Source organism: Cydia pomonella, chromosome 11 (assembly GCF_033807575.1).
Source record: "Cydia pomonella isolate Wapato2018A chromosome 11, ilCydPomo1, whole genome shotgun sequence".
NCBI classification, from domain to species: Eukaryota; Metazoa; Arthropoda; class Insecta; order Lepidoptera; family Tortricidae; genus Cydia; species Cydia pomonella.
In genome coordinates, this window is record NC_084713.1 from 6,892,868 (window position 1) to 6,912,939 (window position 20,072).

General features: G+C 36.0%; 1 protein-coding gene across 2 annotated transcripts in view; it reads left to right on the plus strand.

Annotated features, from left to right (window-relative positions):
- LOC133522739 (serum response factor homolog) overlaps positions 1-20,072 on the plus strand; it is a 325,153-nt gene that overhangs the window by 100,376 nt on the left and 204,705 nt on the right. The window contains exon 3 of one of the 2 annotated variants that reach the window (XM_061858168.1): positions 15,476-15,508. The exons of the other annotated variant lie outside the window; for it this stretch is intronic. Within the exon in view, the coding sequence (XP_061714152.1) occupies positions 15,476-15,508 (33 nt within the window). The remainder of the gene's footprint in view (positions 1-15,475; positions 15,509-20,072) is intronic. 2 annotated transcript variants of the gene reach the window in all.

Below are 20,072 nucleotides of genomic sequence, written 5' to 3' on the forward strand. Positions count from 1 at the left end.
CCCCATATTACCTTATCTATGCACTGATTTTTAACTAATATTTTAGGTTTCAATATATTAAAATTACACTCAATACTTAGAGGATAGTGATCGGACCAGTACGTATTATATAACACTGAGCAGGAGTGTATTGCGGCCTTAGCCGAGCTTGTGACCACGCAGTGGTCGAGCCAGCGACGACACCCATGTGCGTCACTCACGAAAGTATAGCTATCAGTAGGCATAACTTCTAAATCTACACAGGTCCACAACTGTTCATCACAGAAAGATAAAAGTTCTTTTGCAAATAACTCACCGGGGTGTGCGTTGAAGTCCCCTAATATAAAAACCGACTCCGTATTATGAGTTTCAATTATAGCCGATATTTCACTGAGACATTCCGTAAACTCCACTAAATTGTCACTCGAATCAGTAGGCATATATACAGAGAAAACCAAGAAGCACCGGTCACTGAGTTCGATTTTTATTGCAGCTAAACGTACACTGTTACATTTCACTATCGTAACGGTAGAAAACATAGATTTTCTCCACAGTATTGCCACTCCGCCGTAAGGTCTCCCCCGCAGAACCCCCGCCGAGGTATCGACAGCAGAGGTGCCCGTAAACGCAAAGTTGTCATCGATAGTCCCTAGGAACGCCAGGTCATGAGGCAGCAACCACGTCTCCTGTAGTGCAACAATGTCGGCCGAGCGACACAGGTTTCGAACACATTCCACAGAACGATTTATATTTTTACAGTTAAAACTAATTAAGTTACTTTTCATACTATAATTTATTCGTGCATAAAGTATATTCTTACCGAAATACTTATCGAATTGTCCATAACTGAATTAGTTACTTGGAATGAGATTATAGTATATATAATTATCCTTTAACAAATTATTTTCATATTATTATGCCATATTTGCGGACGGTACGCACGTGTGAATCGTTTATTTAGAGCACTGTACAATAACTTTTCGGAGGTGACCGGACTTTGTCCAAGAGGCGTCCGTCATGCTCATGCTTAGGGACGACATTATGCAATAGCAATTTCCTAAAATGTTGGAATATTATTACTTTCAATTTATAAGGGTTTACAGTCACCGGCCGATTCTTACTCAACGAAACACGAAAAAACCTAAATGAAAAGCTCTTGGACAAATTAGATCGTTTAATGAATAATTGAATTCGTTTTGTTTTCTGTCTCCGTGAATGAGATCATTACTCCTCACTCCGCTCTAAACTTGGCTGGTTTCCTATTCGTATTCGGCGCAACATTCGCATGCTCTGCACCCTCTTTTCTGTACTTAACTATGGACAGAGGAATTCTACGAATATCTAAAATCTTTTTTCCACTACTATAGTGTCTCTCATGTCCGTCAGCTTCGTTCTTCTGGCAATCTTTCTCTGTCTAATCTCACCGAACTGGTTACATGACCGATTATTCCTCTATTCAGATAGCTCGCCTTTGGAATAGTCTCCATGTCAAAATTAAAGAGTCCGAACAGGTTTGCTTTTAAAAAATCCTTAAGTGAGCAGTTTGCTGGCAGTACGGAAATCTTAGTGTTTCTGCTTTGTAAGTTCATCTGCCGGGCTAGCACATGATTGGCGCGAGAGTATCTCGCGGCGAGATAGACCCTCCTCCCCCTCCCCCCCCTCCCCCCTCCCTCCCTCTCCGCCCTCTTTAATTAACATAATTAGAAAAAGACGGGTAGTCTATCTCGCCGCGAGATAGCTAGGCCTACTGATTTCATATTTATTTATTTATTTATTATTCGGAGAACCAACAGCTATCAATTGCAGAATAATTATATATGTAAATAACAAAGCCAATTATAGGTTCCTATCGGTAGCAACAGGTTAACAAATAATTGGTGGTTAGCACTAGATTTTTTATAACGTGTACCACTAATACTTATTATATACTGAACAATGAAAACAAAACTTATTAGTAAATTAATACTATCGCATACGACTCGCTCCCTCAAATAATTTGTCAGTTAGAATCCGTCTTATAGTTGTGATGTTACTATTAAAAACGTCTATATCCCGCTCCTTCGTTAGTTCATTTAGACTTTTACCAGCTCTTAGTATCTGTTCTTCTCTTCTATCTGTAATTACGCGATGAAAAAGGAATTGTAATATGTATATACATATATGTAAATATATGTATTTGTATCAATATTATTTATATATATGTATGTTTATGTTTGTCTATTTTTTTATGATTCGATTCGATTATATTTTATTCGTACCGGCATCTAATTGACAACATTTCATATTTTTAAGTGCTACTTTTTATTGTCTACATCGAAAGAACGCACTAATTTAAGGTACCCGTATTTTTTTTATTTTGCGTAAGTCCTATATTTTGGTCATAAAATCTATTTATATTGTTACTTGAAACAAAAGGGCGTATGTAACAAACGTCATTTGTGAGAATCGTGACGTCACGGATCTGTTTCATACACTGGAAAAAACGTTGAATTAATTTACGTTTGAGCATAGACAACAGTGCGAGTGACATAACCTCAAACGTTAAAAATAAAATCACAAATTAACAAGTGTCACAAACGTCAAAACTCAAGTCAAACGATGGTTTTCATCCCGTTCTCAATGACAATGACAATGTCAACCCAATCGGAAGTCATTTTTTTGCTTGTAGTGGCAGAACTGAAGGAGCTGGGTGACGTCAATTTCCGTTTTAACTATTTTTAGAGATTTTGAATACAAAAATTCGTAAAAAATATATAAAATTTATTTTTTTGTAATCTACAGGAGCCCCTCTCGAAATTGTTTTCGATTTAGGGATATTGAAAATTTTGAAATGTTGTCAATTGTATCAACTATACCACATTTTTTTGCATCGCTTATAGCTTATCGCTTTAATATCGCTTATCGCTTTGCCTAAAAGTTGACTGGAAGAGAATGCCTTACGGCATTAAGTTAACGTCTTTTGTACAGTATTTTTTCTTATATGCAACAAAGAATGTAAATAAAAAAAAATATAATTATTTCTACTTTCATCTACTCCAAGGTTAACTGGAAGAGATCCCTCAAAGGGATAAAGTAAAATGAGTTCACCTTTGTACTTACCTTTTTCTAGTGTCAGTTACTTCTATAATGTGTTTTTTAGGTACCAATTAAAATGTATTTGTCGCGTTTTATTATTTATCTCCACAAGTAAGGCAATGGCCAGATATTTTTGCGCTTTTTACTGTGCATTCATTCAGGGCGCTATTTTAGGTAACTACTTGGTAAAGAATATTTAACAAATACTATTTAGATTCGACTCACGTAATGAAGTATTTTAATCATCAAACAATGTAGGTATTTGAAGTCTATTTAAAACACATATTTTTATTTACACCTTCATTAGCTCGACTTTATGCAACAATTTACACCAGTAAGGATATTTGAATATTTCACTCCGTTAATTCGTATGTAATGGATTCTAAATATTGCCTGGACATACGCTATTAACCTCACACCTGCCTTACTGCCTTCGCGCTCCTGTTTGAAACCAAAACGTGTCAAGTGTATTCAAAAACCTGTTCTAATTTCAACTGTGATACTCATTCTTTAAGTTGGATACTAAAAACATAATCATAGCACATGATGCTCTGCTATTTGCATATGCTACAGGTATAATAGTAATGTGAGACAATTTGCGTGCATTCATTATTTCTAATAGCAAAACAAATTAATAAAAACCCGTATCTTTTTCCTTTATCTTGCATTTTTTATATTTACTTACTTAGAGCTATGAGATCGCTGTTTTGAATAAACTATTCACGTTACTAAATTTACAGCAATGTTTTTCACAAATTTACTACCCTTTGCATATATGTTAATGTAACACACATCTCATTTCAAGAGTTATTTGTATCAAATGCAACTAATTAATTTGATAATTTGAGAAAAAAAATTAATGAACATACTATAAATAAAACTAAATTAAACAAATTGAATTAAAAGAGAGAAAAATTAAAAAAAAATGGTTTCTGAGTAGGTAACTAATGTACTTATACCTAACATACAGCGTGCAAAAGGTTCACCGGAAAATAAAATATGCAGTTTATTGTAGCCCTCGGTTAACACGGTTGTTGCGTGTGCGCGTGTCACTTTGCAGCCACGCCCGCTGTATTAAAAATAACGATAAATTGCGCGACATTAACCAGCATCAATATTAATGACTGATTTAATAGTATTCAGATTAGTTGACACTTAGTTCAGACAGTATGTTAGTACCGGATAGTAATGAGAAATGCCCTGGTTCTTGCAGTCGTTGTCAGTTTGACGCTTGGATAAATTAATTCAAGCTTTGCGAAATAAATTTTCTTAATATATTTATTTATATTCTGTTTTTTGTTAAATAGTTGGTTTTTGCTAAACTGAATGCTTGTTTTTAGTATGATTTGATCCAATTAGCTGAATATTCATATAAAAATAAAGACGGGGAAAATATATTGAAAGTCGCAATGGCGAAAGCTACATATTCTTTTTCTAAGAATTGTTTTTATTTTTGTTGTTAATTGTCTATCTACAAACACCTTGTTTATACATAAGTACTGATTGAATTGAAATCATTTATTTAATGGCTTTTATTTGTATTTTCAGGTCAGTGGTTAGGCGTGGCAAGGTCGGTTAAAGCATGGGTGTGTTTGTTTTGTCGTTTTATTTTCTTATTTTACCTTTCGAGACAGATATCAAACTATTTGTTTGCATTTTTTTAATCGTTTCTGAAACATTAAAATGAGTACCTAACAATTTTGGTTCTTTGTCGTATAAAGCATCCCAAGTTGACACAATTAATGGAGGCTGCCCACGTGCTATTCTGCTGCGCTTTAGGGAGCGATCCACTGCATGTAAAAGCTGTGACCACTTTGAGGTGAGATCATGGGCTTAAGAAGTGTTCCACTCTTGGGAAAAGCGTTAACTAAGTTATGTTATGCGTGTTTTGGAGCGCAGCATAGTTTTCCGGATGAGATCCTTCCTCGTGAAACCTAGAATACTGAGAGACTAACGCGAACCACGTTCGACGTATTGTTTCCCTGCCGCACTTACGTACGAGTTTACAAGTGCGACAGAGAGGCAACACGTCGAACGTGGTTCGTGGTAGGCCCTCTGTGCTCCATCTTCAAATCCTCCTAATCGGCAAATCTTCTATTTGGACTTCTTGTGAGCGGCCATGTTTGGAGTACAACAGGCAGAATACACAATTTTTATAAATACATAATATAATGACAAAAAAAATCTCTAATTGGCTTGCCGCTTAAATATTAAAATAATTTATCCCACGTGTAAATTTTGTACTTAAGTTGACATTTCGTCATTAACAAAAAATAAAGATATGCAGATTAAGACAACTGTACCGGCCATACCCTATAAATGTAAACTATTATGTGTTTAAATGGCGCCGACTTTGCTCCCGTTATTTCTTATTTAGCGAAATACCGCCAATTATTTTCAAACTGGACGCTGTAACATATGACGATATAATAAAATGAACTCTTTATTTTGCTGGGTTTAATCAACACGTGGTCAATGATAATGTAATTTTTAAATGAACGAGTTCGTTTAGTGACTTGCGAGGAAGCAGTAGTTGCTTAGGGCCACCCCACCCCATACTAGCGTCTTTCGAGCGTCGACGTCTAGTCAACGGCTGCTGTTTGACGCAACGTTGGCGTAACTGCGCCGGGACGCCATGTTCGATAGAGCTGGCTAGACCCCGACGCTCAAAAAACGCTAGTGTGGTGTGGCCCTTAGACCAAGAAAACTCTGCATGGCATTTGCAGTGACAAAATGTGGCATGTCATCAATAATGTCAAATTTCTATAAAAATATAAAGTTTGTCCTCTCCCTCGTCACTTTCTTCTAATCAAGTCGATGCAAAGTTAGCTTAGACGGACTCTTCAATTTAAATTGCCAATGCATTGTCAATTGGTCGCCGGCTACTCAGTCGACGGCGACGGTGACTTCCTACCATAGTTTATATAGGCGTTAACGCACTTAGTCGCCGGTCGCCTAGGCGCCTCGGCGACTCGCTGCGTAGTGGCGACGTACAAACGACTTCTGGTCGCTGGCGACCGCTAGGAACACAGGTCCAAATTAAGGTAGTCACTCTGCGAGCAACTATACAGGACGACAAAGTTGTATCCGTCTCTCTGTCGAACATAGTAGTGCATAGGCTTGGTCTCCTGGCATTAGTTGGTCGCCGAGACACCAAGGCGCCTGCGACTGGTCGACAGTGTGTTACGGCTCTAACTTGTACCTAGGATAGTTGGAGGTGCTGATACATTTTCTTTAATAGAAATGAAATAAAATATTATTTGAAGAATATGACTCGCCTTTCCGAGCTGTGGAAGAGCCGAGTCAAAAAGAAAGAATGAGCCCTGGCCGTATGGCTGGTAAAGTCAAGGTATTAAATATCTACACGGAAGTGATAAAAATATGTAAACACTACCTTAATGTATATGGTCAATAAAGTCGTGTATTCATATTTTTGAAACTTAGTCCGTGTCGATGTTTAATACCTTAACTGTACAAGGTAATGCTTCATACTCATAGCTCATGTGCAGATTCACTCATCTCTTCTTTAATACTTTGATTACGGTCTCTAAGCAGTTTTATTAACTTTTTTCGGCTCTCACACAGCCGTATCTTATCTAACCACAATACCAAAATTACAAAATGCTAAAGTATTTCAGTAATAACTCATATCTTGGCACAGACGATTAGGTCATTCATTTCGTTACTAATTATGTTTTTAAATTTAGCCAGAACACATGTATTGTTGTGTTCATTAATCAAAATCCTTAAAGAAGTCATAAGCGTTTTTATCAAATTCACAGTTGAAATAATATAATGTATGCAATTTAAAAGCATTTCTTAAACCGTGTGCCTATTATTTAGTAAGTATGTATAAACTTTTAATTGGCACCTAGCATGTATGTTTCCCATAGTTAACTCGTAAAGTGAGTTACTTAAAATTCTGATCTAATGACAAGTCGCGCACTTTGAAACGTCGTCAACTACGTTCTGTTTAGACGTTATAATAGTGGTTCTGTGATCTAACCTTACGAAAACCCATAATACCGCATTTTGAAAAAAATTCAAAACCTGAATCGTTAATGAAAAACTTGTTCACAAAATCTTACGAAAATTGCTTGAAACATGAGACCCACCGGACAGACTTATGTAAGCGTTTTTGCCCAAGCTAAAACGGAGACTATACTTAGCCAGACAGGGTTAACTGACTATGAACATGTTGTTAGGTAATCATACTATTTAATATATACTTGCATGTTTGGATATTTGGATGTTTGATCTTCCATCGCGCAAAAAAAGCCAAACAGATTTTAGGAAATACGAGTAGTTTTTAACCGGGAAAATATTGAAAAGTTGGAGCAGAGTCAGTTTAACGACTTATAATGGATAATCCGTTAACAGGTGATAGTGGGAAGGTAAGTTGTTCTATAAAAGCTAATACTTGATTAACGGTTAATAAAAGTGTTATTATTTTTTCAATTCATATATGACCTGTTTTATTTTTAACGACGTCCTTATCAACTCGTTGGATTTCGAGTGTTATTATCGTAATATGCACATGCACGTAATCATACTTATTTAATCGCCCATTTAAAGTGGTGTTGCACTTTCGATACCGTAATTTGAAAATAATATAACAGCAAAAAAACTAACACAAGACTTTTTTTTGGTCTTGATCATCATCATCATTTTCCTCGCGTTGTCCCGGCATTTTACCACGGCTCATGGATGCCCCCAGGCTTGGCAACTAATCCCTACAATTGGCGTAGACTAGTTTTGGGTAAATATTTCTTTAAGGAGTTCGGGGTAGAAATTCGGTTTAAAAGTGAGATTACTCGTAGTCGCGTGGAACTCGGAGAGATGGAGATAAGGAGCCCTATAATTGTGGCGAAGGAAGACCTAACGTCGGAGCAGCAGGCAGTATTGGGTGGTAAAAAAGATGATTGAAAAAGAATTGGATGATATGATAGCCAAATATGTGGTAGAGCCGTCGTATAGTTCATGGTGCTCGCCAGTAGTAGTTGTAAAAAAACCCAATGGGGATAATAGGTTGTGCCTCGACAGCAGACAACTAAATCGAGTCACGAAACGTGACACATATCCCTTGCCTAGAGTGACGAGTGTTCTAGATAGTTTACGTAACGCGAAATTTTTAAGTACTATCGATCTCAAGTCGGCATTTTGGCAGATACAGCTAGAAGAGGACAGTAAGGAGAAAACGGCTTTTGCTGTGCCTGGTAGAGGGCTGTTTCAGTTCAAAGTTATGCCATTTGGCCTCGTGAATGCATCACAGACACAGCAGAGGTTGATGGACATTTTGTTCCATGCGGAAGAGGGCAAAGTATGGGCATATCTGGATGACATTGTGATATCTTCAGTTACATTTGATGAGCACATGTCGTTGTTAAGGAAGGTGATGTCAACTTTGAAAGCAGCTAATTTGACGATTAACGTGGAAAAATGTCGGTTTGCTCGGCCTAGTCTACGGTACTTGGGGTACATTGTGGATAAAGATGGGCTCAGGACGGATCCAGAGAAAGTGGAGGCGATCTTGAATTTTCCCAGGCCAAAGACATTTACAGAGTTGAAACGTTTCATAGGGCTTGCCAGTTGGTACAGACGTTTTGTAAAAGACTTCGCTGACGTAGCAGCACCGCTTCATGACCTCACTAAAGGAAAAGCAAAAAAGTTGAGTTGGACAACTGAGGCAGAATTGGCTTGGGTAAAGCTTAAGACTCTGCTTACTTCGACTACGGTAATGACATGTCCGAATTATGATAAGCCATTTTTCATCCAGTGTGATGCTTCGAATACGGGTATTGGAGCGGTACTTTGTCAAAAATCTGATAATGCGGAACAGCCTATAGCATACATAAGTCGGGAGTTAAATGATAGTGAAAAGAAGTATTCGGCCTCCGAAAGAGAACTACTTAGTGTAGTTTATGCAGTAGAAAAGTTTAGGCCATACGTTGATGGTACGCATTTTAATGGTACAGTGGTAACAATGGCAAAGCGACTGGCATCTGACCTTTCAACACAGAGGGTAAACTAGGCCTTTATGGGATCGGTCCGGCTTCCGACCACCGAAAAGCGACTGGTAAACATCAAATGAATTCCTAAAAACTCATTGGTACGAACTGGGGTTTGAACCCGCGACCTCCGGATTGAAAGTCGCACGCTCTAACTTTTTTTCTTCTTAGATTTTTAGTCTTGATAGCTTACGCTTTTAATGTCAAGTTTCAAAACGGACGTAGAATCCGTCTAAGCTAACTTTACACCGATTAGAATAGGACAAAGTGAGAGGGTGTCATTTTAAACGACATAGGTATCTTGATAGAAAATTTATATAATTGATGGCATTCCACACTTTTCTATTGCAAATTACACGCAGCTAGCTTAGTCTGACTCTATGATATTCTCAAATATTTAAAGGCAGTGCAACTTTGACGATTTAAAAAGGAAAGTGGCATAACAATCTCATTTGCATATGTTTAGTAAAGATAATTGCCACATTTAATTTATGACGTGGCGTTAAACTTAAACGTCTTAATCAACATTAAATTCGGTCCCAGATTAAACAATAACGCTTTTAACGACTCCATAAATTCAAGCCGAATGCGTCAATTTTACGCCCATGTACAGAAGCTAATAAAAAGGATATAAAATTAACAAACTTACTTTTACGCTGCTCGTAAGCAGTAAATTGTATGCAAAGAACGTAGTAGGAAAAGTAGGAAGTTACCGATTTTGCCGTCGTCTGAAATGCCTTTTAAATACATACCGGTGTGGCTTGTAAGATGAGCAAATAATTAAAATATATATTGTACTCCTCAAAATATAAAACTTTTGTTTAACAACTTTTAAAAATAATGAATCGTTTAGACTTCCTATTTTTTATACAAAATAAATATTAAATAATAAATAAATATATAAATAAACGCTAACACCATTGTGATTGACTTTACATGTCACGCTTTTAACATGACTGAATTCGAAATACATTGCATCTTAGAATAAACTTCAAAGTATAGGTCATTTTGAGAAGTACAGCCTACAATATATTAATAGTCCACCAACTGTCCAATTGTACGGGTTTTCATGACAACACACTAATAATATTAGCCTAATATGATACAAGAAATGGGCCCCTGCATTATTTATGTTGCATCTCTTTCCTTAACAGTGGTGTGCAATATAATAGCAGGCAATGAGAAAATAAAAATGAAGGGAAAACCATAACTTTATATCAATCATATAATATTGGAAATTTTTATTATTATTATTTTGCATTATAGATCGTGTCATTCACGACGACGGGTGCCTTGACTCGTATTGTCATGTTATTAAAGGTTAGCTTTGACAAATCTGCGCGTCATTGAGGATAGTACGAACTATACTCAACATTAACTCAAAATTAACTGTAAACTTTACTTAAATATATACTTAAAATATTTTTTTGACCCTATGAAAAATATAGAATTGTGTTCAATTAAATCAATTAATTGCCTTGTCTTATTTTTAATTCTACGCTCATGTCAATCAGGAAAAAAAAAATCTATAAGATGTTTTTCCTTGCAGAGTGTAATACTTAATGATCCATATGTCGAACTCTAAAATAATAAAATAATAATAATAATATAGATAATTGCAAAATATTGTACTGTAATTATCTTAATAATATGCTATAATATTGAAGTGTAATTAGTTAGTTGACGTGTAAAATGTACTATTTTATAAATAAAGAAATGAATGAATGAATGACTCTTTTGTTGATTTTTGACCGACCACTTAGTTTGTTTGCTTGCACGCTCACGACAAACCATGACTGTATATTTTGTCTATTATTATTTAAATTATTTCCTCATCTTACTCAAGCATAAATAAACTGCTAAGCAATATATGCCTAAGTATATACCTAGGCATATATTTTGCACACATGTATGTGGTAAAGTAAGTTGCAAGATACTTAGTGGCTGCGTATTTTTATATACTTAAAATGTGGTTTGTAAGTGCGCAGGCGCCGCTCAAGGTTCGCAATTACACTGACATCTGGGTCACTTCGTATGAATATTGTTGGGCTTACGCTGGTCTTCCCTGCGCTGAGGGAGTAAAGGTTAGATTGCACGTTAATTTTACGAGAAACTTATGGTACTAATTGTATATTTGAAACATAATCTAGTTATAATTTGTGACCGCAGCCGGCAAAACGTCCTACTTTGTCGCTTGCCATAAGGTCGACTTATCAGGTTACCGGTATAAAAATACAAGCGAATCTCGTCCTTATGGCAAGCGATATTTTAATTTTAAGGTTATGAATACTGATAACATGAATAATGCTTTGGACACGTTGAAAGAATGAGTGAAAGAAGGCTTACAAAGAGAGTGTATAAGGGAGAAGTAGAAGAGGAAGTTGGAAGGGGTAGACCTCGGCGGACTTTCTCTGATCAAATCTGAGAAAGCCTGAAGAAAGGCCAGGTCAAGAGCACCCTAAACTGGCGAGCGTGTATGAGAAATGCTAATCACAATCTCTTTCAAAAGTACAATTTAGTTTGAACCTTAAATCGGAATGCTAAAGTTGAAATTCTACTGTCGCGTAGGTGGTCGATAAATCGTACTTCAATTCAAGTCAAGGAAGCGAAAGAGGTATCTCAGGATCGTGGCAAGTGGAAATCCGTGGTCTCTGCCTACCCCTCCGGGAAACAGGCGGAAAAAGGACTATATGTATGTACGTGAATATTCGTATTATCAGCATCAATAGTAGTGGATAAAACAACGCACCAAAAGTATCTGCGACCCTGGAATACTTTTCCAAATAGAGACGCCTAATTTCCTCTATCTCTACAAAATCTATCAAAATATCTGTCACAGTGGAAATGTTCTATATATATAAGTAGAAATATATTTCTTTTTATCAAGTTAGGTATTAGACTGACTGTAAAATTGTACATATTTAAAATTCTGAGGCGAATGTATTTATGGCATTATTAGTTACGATTGTCTTTCCTGTTGCTGAAATAAAAATTTGAATAAGATTTTTACTTTTAAAAACTAGAACTACTTACTTGGCTCCCCTACAATAGTGGGGGTGTCGTTGGAAAGATCTATCAAAATTAATACTGATCTTTAATAGCCATTTTTTGATAAACGTAATATTTTCGGAAATAATCGCTCTGAAAGAAAAAAAATATGTTTCCCCCTCTACCTCCTCTAACTTCTGAACAATGGGTCCAAAAATATGAAAACAATCGTGAAAGTAACTTAGTAAACTAAAGAGAACCTGGTCGGTTTAGCCGTTTTTGAGTTTTAGCAAAAAGTATATTTTGACGGACGGGTAACTATGGAACACTACACTGAGCACGGCCCGACAAGGTCTTGGCCGGTTTTTATTTTATTTTATATTTGGTCACCTGGTGACTAAGCTTGCTTATTCTAAACTAAAAATGTGAGTTATGATGAACAATTACGAAAAAAGGACGTTTTCTTAAGTCGTCTATTTTTTGTCTCTTTGTTAACTTTAAGATCCTGTAGCTCCTAAAGTATTGATCGTAGAGTAAAAATGAACATAACCAAATTTGTAGAAAATTTTATGGTAAAACTCACTCCCTACTCCGTCAGCACAATCCTCACCCTCGAGGACTTTTAATATGTTCATCTGGACACTACAAGATCCATTTTATTATACCAATTTACAAAACGAATGTATCGTGTTGTATTTTAAGTTACTTGTGTTTTTAAGAATTGCATAAATTGTTTATAATGTAATATTTTTAAATGTATTTTTCCCAAATTTACAAAACTCCATGAATTATTTCCCCTGATTGGCCATATTCGGGTTAATTTTATTGAGCTACCTACTTTTTTCATGGTTCATTAAAAGTATTAGACTTAAAAGCTAATATCACATGTTCCTTTTTCATTCGTTTTTAATTTTATATGCTTGTATTCCTTAAATGAATACCACGAAAAATAAAGGCATAGAATCATCTTTAATGCACTCATTATTTTTTATCCAAATTTCTCTTGTCATCGGGAACATCAAAACTTTCTCAGTACGTGATCCCTTAATACTTTTTACTGTATGGCAACACGGTACCATAAACCTGTCCGATTGTGATGTCCGCATTAATTGTACAATCTCGTATCTTACCTTAATATATAAACGAACTTGCACCTAAGAAAATAAAGTCTAAAATCGAAGCATCTACAGTTAAAGATGCGAGATTGAAAAAGTTAATTAATTTTTATGATTACCGTTAATCGACGATTCGTTATTCGGGCATGGTTTAATTATTTCGCTAATGAAATTAAACTGCATTGTAATTTAATTGCTTATTGATTTATTATTTGTTTGTGACATAGCTAGCGAGTTTTCGCTCTAGCTGGTTCTGATTTGAGCTTTTCCCACGGAAACTTCTGAAATAACTTAGGGTTATTTGAAAAAAGATCACATATAACAGAAAGTCAATAATAATTAAATTTACAGTACATATGGTGCTACTTTTCCGCACTAGTGCGTAAATTAGCACATTATGTCTATAATTTTTGATCTAAAATTGTGTATGACTGTTTGTTTCTAAATAAATAGAAAAAAAAATGTTGCCTTACCTTATGTTGCTTTGGAAAACCTATTGGTAATATAGGTATATATGTATAATGTATACCCACCCTATTTTCATTCAATAAAAAGTACACATTTGAACTAGTTATCAAATGTAACATAGGGGGAATATTATAGTTGGTATACATTTTTTTCATCGAATCTACACTCGAATAGGCTTTTACCTATTTCTAGCCAAGCTACCTATGTAGGTAATTCGTATTGTCTGTTTTTAGAAAATTCTACAGCATAAAATCATTAAGCCTTACGGCACGATTCGAAATTTAAGATGCGTCAAAATTTTCCCAAAAGTTCGATGTGGATTGGATATGTCAGGTCAAAAGTGACGTTTTTGTTATCCTATTCTTAGCAAATGTTTGATGTACCGTATCTTAAAGTTCGTATCGGGCCGCTAAAATGTTATGTTATGATGTAATTAGTGTAACGCGTGTTCGTGGAACGTTGGGGGCATGGGGGCCCAGCGCCCGGCGCTTATAAGGATTTGCCGTCGCGTTTGGTGGATGCCACATATGACCAAAGGGCTGGCCAGTACTTCGCTCAAAGAATAACCATCGCCATTCGATGGAGCAATGCGGCCAGCCTTTCGGGCACACTGCCCCCTGGCGGCGAGTAAAGGATATTTTTGACTTATTTTATGTATACTTTTAGGGTAAGTGAATTGACGAAGCCTGTTGCAGATTTTACCGCTGTATTGTTTTGTGACGAAGCCTGTAGCTGATCGCGAGTTTGTTTTCACCTGACGAAGCTTGCGGATATAAAATTATGGTCCCTGATATTATTTACATTAAATATAACGTCGAAATAAAAAAAATTGTGTAAGTGCTTATAACATGGTTAAAGGTAATAACACTAAGTTGCGGCTCTGAAATAAACTTTATCATTTATTTCTAATAGCTTTTAAATACCAATAAATACAATAAAGAGGTACAATAACGACGCAATAAATAAAGTTCTTAAGTTGCCCCTACGCGGCAGTTGCAAAGCGTTTTAATACAATGTTTAACACGAATAACATAGTATAACACTTTGATGTCAAATAAATATTCCTTACTATGCAATGTTTTATAACTGCTGTACGAGACCACCTTTAGAAAATACTGATTTTGCTTAGGTAATGCGATGGTTTATATTTAATTGGTTATTTTTTATAACTTTACTAAAATACTTAATTACTGGATGGATCATAACAAATTGATAACATTTAATTATGATAACGAGAATTAATGACTTACGCTTATACCTGCTTAATGTTAGGTGTTGTGAATTAGGTCCTATACAGATGGACTGAATTTGTAGCTTATTATATATATATGCTTCGACCTGTATGGGAACTGCACACTCTCTATGCAGTTCGCATACAAGTTGCAGTAGGGATACAGTCCTTCTGGTTTAGCCTTTAACCAAGTATTTCTTATTGGTATTTATTTGGACTTGAAGATATTGTGTCATCATTAATGCAGATACCTATTCATGTCACTATCATATGGGAATTAATATGTAAACACTTAAATAGATTCTGTTGCATGGCTATTTCAATCCTCTGGGATTTTTGAAGTATATGCGATAAAAGCTTGGGGGTTAGTTAATTTAACAATTAAAACATTTTATTACTGTTGCATATAATATACAGACTCAAAACTTATCATCTCAAAATTCCACATAACCCCCTGGGTTCCAAAACTCCACGCGAAGGAACCTTTATAATTTCAAGCATTAAATATGAGTTAACAGAATAGCGTGAAACCATAAATGACCCACGAAAGAGTCAGTAATATTGTGAGCTTCCCTAATAACACTAACAGCTTGTTTGTTTGTTTGCAACAGGAGGAAGAGTCGACAGCCAAAGAAGGTTGCAAGGTAGGTGAAGGTGATGAAAGTGATGATGATGATGACTGACATCCGAAAATTAAGTAATATACCTGTCAATAGCTGCAAGAGATTGTGTAGTAGAAAACAAAATGGACCTGCAATACCTCCTTGTGGCACTCCACGGTTACTTTGCATATGTGATCAATAAAATATTGTTATGATATTATTACAGTAAGTAGAGTTTTGTCTTTCATATTTTTTCATAGCAAAATAATAAAAAGAAAACAAACTATTTTTTATTTAATCATAATATTGAGAAAAGATCTCACTTTGCTGTAGGTATGTTTGTTGTTTTTCGTGACTGAAATAACGTTACCTGTCGTTGGTCAGCATAGACTATTAGAAATAACTTGTTGCACCAATTTTTTTCTTATGAATAATTTAAAAACATTACCATGTGGGTACATGACTCTTAGTATTAAAAATATTTGTCTAATGTTTCCTTAATCACAAAACCAGTTATACTTAGTACTTATAAATAATTCTTCTGAGCTTATTCAATTGATTTTGCGGTTCATATCGAAGGCTCGTCTCATTTATTTCTGTATGATATAATTTTTTCTGTAATAATACTAAATGTTTATTACTCGTATTGATATGTCAGAACATCGTGTACGTGACAAGTGGTTACATAGTTCAGTTTTGCTAGTTCTTTTATTGGTTAAAAACAGTGCTAATTAGTTAGTGTTACAAATACATGAACTTACTTAACAACTATCGGTTTCACCTGAAAAACTAACTGAATACAGTATCCCTAGTGTAATTTTAGTCGATAGCGAAACGTGACGTACGCGTTTGCGTTAAGTCTCATTTTGTATGGGTTTTTGAACAGCGCGCCAAGCGGGACGTTTTGGAAAGTCAAAAATCTCATACAAAATGACACTTAACGCAAACGCGTACGTCACGTTTCGCTGTCGAAAATATTTACACTAGGGGTACAGAACAGTACAGTCAGTACCAGACGTAATTATATATATGCTGAACATGGTCAGCACTTAATACATTTGTGAAATGAATGTTTGCATATTTATTTTGTGCTTTGTGTCTAATTAAACTGTTATTTTGTAATGTGTTGTTTTATTTTATTTTTATTTAACGCTTATTTGTAAAGGGATGCATGGACTTACTGTCAGGTCATTCGTCTGGTCGTTTGCTTCCTATGTGTAATAATAGCAACTGTGAGTAACATACAAATCAGCTAGAAATATACAAAAGCATCCGCAAATGAGTTATAGGGCCAAGACCCATCGTGAACTCGACCAGAACTTAGTTAACGAAAGGAACAATGTTAAAAGCAATTCCACTGTAATGACAGTCGTAACTGAGGATCAACTCGCGCGCATTACAGCGTAATGGAGACGTCAAGGCAGAGATTAACGCGAGTAGGGTACGGGCAGCATCTTATTCGAAGTGTTCGAACTAAGGTAAAGGAGTAAAGCAAGAAGAATAAAATGTTGCATTTATATTGAAATAATTCGACTGTTATACACCAAGTCTTATTTTGAGATAGCTATGATAAAAATATTTCGAGTATTTTTCTGTCACACGTACCAACCTTACGATTGCACGAGACATGTTGATTTGCGTGTAAGTATAAGAATTTCTATCGCTATCGCTAGTGCTGAAAATGTATTAGTTGCGTAATAAACGTTTTAAAACGCTTGTTAAAAATGTATGACATGCTGATAAAGTATGAAATAATAGAATCATTTATTATAAAAGAAATGGTTACAAATGGTAATATTGGTAGAAAAACGCAACATAAAGTGTACGTGCATGGATACATTACGTTGACCTTTTCATCTCCTCATTTATGTAATTGCAAAAATTATTCAGAAATCGTCTCAAGTTGTTGTTAAATACCTACTATTAATTACAGCGACCACAAATCCACTGATGAAAACGCTAATAAATCCCTAGCGAATAAACTTATCAAAGTCCGCAAAAGATTAACTAATCTCTCTTTGATCATGAAATAGAATCTCTCTATTAAACGAGCACCTCGGATTCCCACAATCGATCCGCGGCGTAACAAAGACGTCGGCGCCGGGCGATAATCTTCTGAGCGGCCATTTTGAGAATCACGAATACCTACAAAATGGCGGTGCATGAAAGAGTTCCTGTGCGGCTTTATCTTTGGCTCGCGCTTTTAGGATAGTGAGGTAATTGCTTAAGTATTTGAATTTGCTGGAGATATGGCGGATATTGAATATTAAGAGCTAATAACGTCCTTTCTAAGATCTCTTTGTTACGGAAGGTATTTATAAGCATGAATTATACATAATTCATCAGTACAAACAAAATACAGCATTAACTTTATAAATATTTGTTGAGAACTAGACGCTATCAGCGGATTTTTGAACAGCGTTCGCCCATAAAGATAGCGAAGAATAAATACATATAAATCACTTAAAACCTAAACCAAAACACAATACATATTTACTTTACTTACTTTAATACCATCACTTTAGAATAAACTATTCCACGTTTTTATTATCTCTCACAAATATTATTCCATGAAAAACTGCCCTTTTTATCGAGCCAATTATTCTATAGACTGCGTATAATTTCCTATGTAAATACTAGTGATATATTATTTTCAGCACATGTCCCTCAGTGGACGGGATAATGGTCACCCTCGCCATCAATATCGTGGCGTGAGTCCCGACAATTTGTTGTTAGTGTTGTCACCGCGCAGGCAAGTGGGCGTGTTCGCATTGTTATTTTGTAACGAGTATTAAAAGATAGGTCATACCAATGATTTGCAGTTGAAACTATAGCATTGTACGGAATTTTAGATTTTGATAAGTATTGCCTATTACTAAACTGACGTTGAATAATTTCTTAAAACTATTTTACCTACCTCCAAGTTTTTAACTACCATCGAATCTGAAGAAATATCCACCATCGTTTTTGCTAATTTAGAAATAATTGTTTCTCAAAGCAATGACACCGCATCTTTGAAGAACCGACACTACGAGTATAAAAGAAATTTGAACCTTTTAGAGCTCCAAGTTTTACTTACTTACTTACTCCGTTGGCTCAGCGACCCAAAATGAGACTTGGCCTCCGACACAAGACAGCGCCACTTTTCTCGGTCCTGTGCGACCTCTCGCCAATTGTCGACTCGAAGCTCGCGCAGATCCGCCTCCACCATGTCGCTCCAGCGATACCTAGGGCGTCCGATAGGACGTCTTCCTGCTAGGCGACCCAGGTACGCTCTTTTCACGTTCCGATCTTCGTCCATTCTCTCAAGGTGGCCTAACCAACGGAGTCTGTGGGCTTTACTTTCTCCCATGATGTTAGGTTCAGCCACTAGGTCTTCAATCTCACGGTTCTTAAGGACTGTCCAACTTCCATCCGGTCTTTGTTTGGGGCCCAATATTTTACGGAGGATTTTCCTCTCGGCAACTAGCAGCATGTTTCCTTCCTTGAGTGTTAGTGTCCATGCTTCGCATCCGTAGGTTTAATTTAACCTTTGTCAACTCAATTAATTAATCCGGCCCAGATGAGGGGGGGGGGGGGGGTACGGTCAGCAACGCGCATGTAACTCCTCTGGAGTTGCAGGCGTACATAGGCTACGGTGATTGCTTACCATCAGGCGGGCCGTATGCTTGTTTGCCGACGTATTATAAAAAAAGATCTACTGCATCTGCTGCTAACCTCACAGTCGTGCGCAAAGCTCTGTACTTATCTTATCTTACGCCGTGTCTACTATTAGTAATGATGTGCCGTCAGAAAAAAGACAAGATTGCGAAATATATCAATTAGAAAATATCGGAAACTTCTCTAATTTTTTTACGCGGATCGGAATTTACCGTTTCCAAAAAGAAAGTACCTTAATTTCCTTTAAAAATTTCCTGAATATTCCGAGAACTTTCTTGAAACTTTCCACACCTTGCACAATGCACATCAGTAGCCGTGACATTGTACAGTGGAGCCGCGCACCCCACTTTCCACCTGTACTCGACGAATAAATTCCAAATTACCCTGAGAGCGTTTCGGTGTCAGTTTTTGCATGAGTTTTAAGTTTTATTACAATTGCACGTCCGTAAATAAATATAATAAAATGTGAGATATTTAAATTTGTACGGTTATTTCGGATCGTGATGGAATTATTGGCTGTAGTATATTTGAGCCTCGTTAAATGTCAAATAGTTTGGGTGTTGGTAACGTGTGACGTACTTTAACTGGCCATTATTAAACATTTTATGTACATACTCGTTATATATTTTCAATCAAATTACATAGATAGCCTAGTGGTTATGCGTGCGATTTTCAACTTCGGAAATGTTCGAAAAGGGTCGTAAAGCAAAATTTGTTACAAATTCTTTAAGTGCATTTTAGACATAGGTCTAAAATTAACGGCATCAGTCATGGGACATTTAAGAGAAAATTTGGAGTATTTTTGATATTTCATCGACATCTGTACAATTTCTACCACTTTATGCTCTAAAATTTGAATGTCCTAGTCGTCCTTTATGTTTTCAATGTATTTAATGAAAGCTACTGCATTTGATTTCAATATTATTAACCAATTAAACCTATGGTT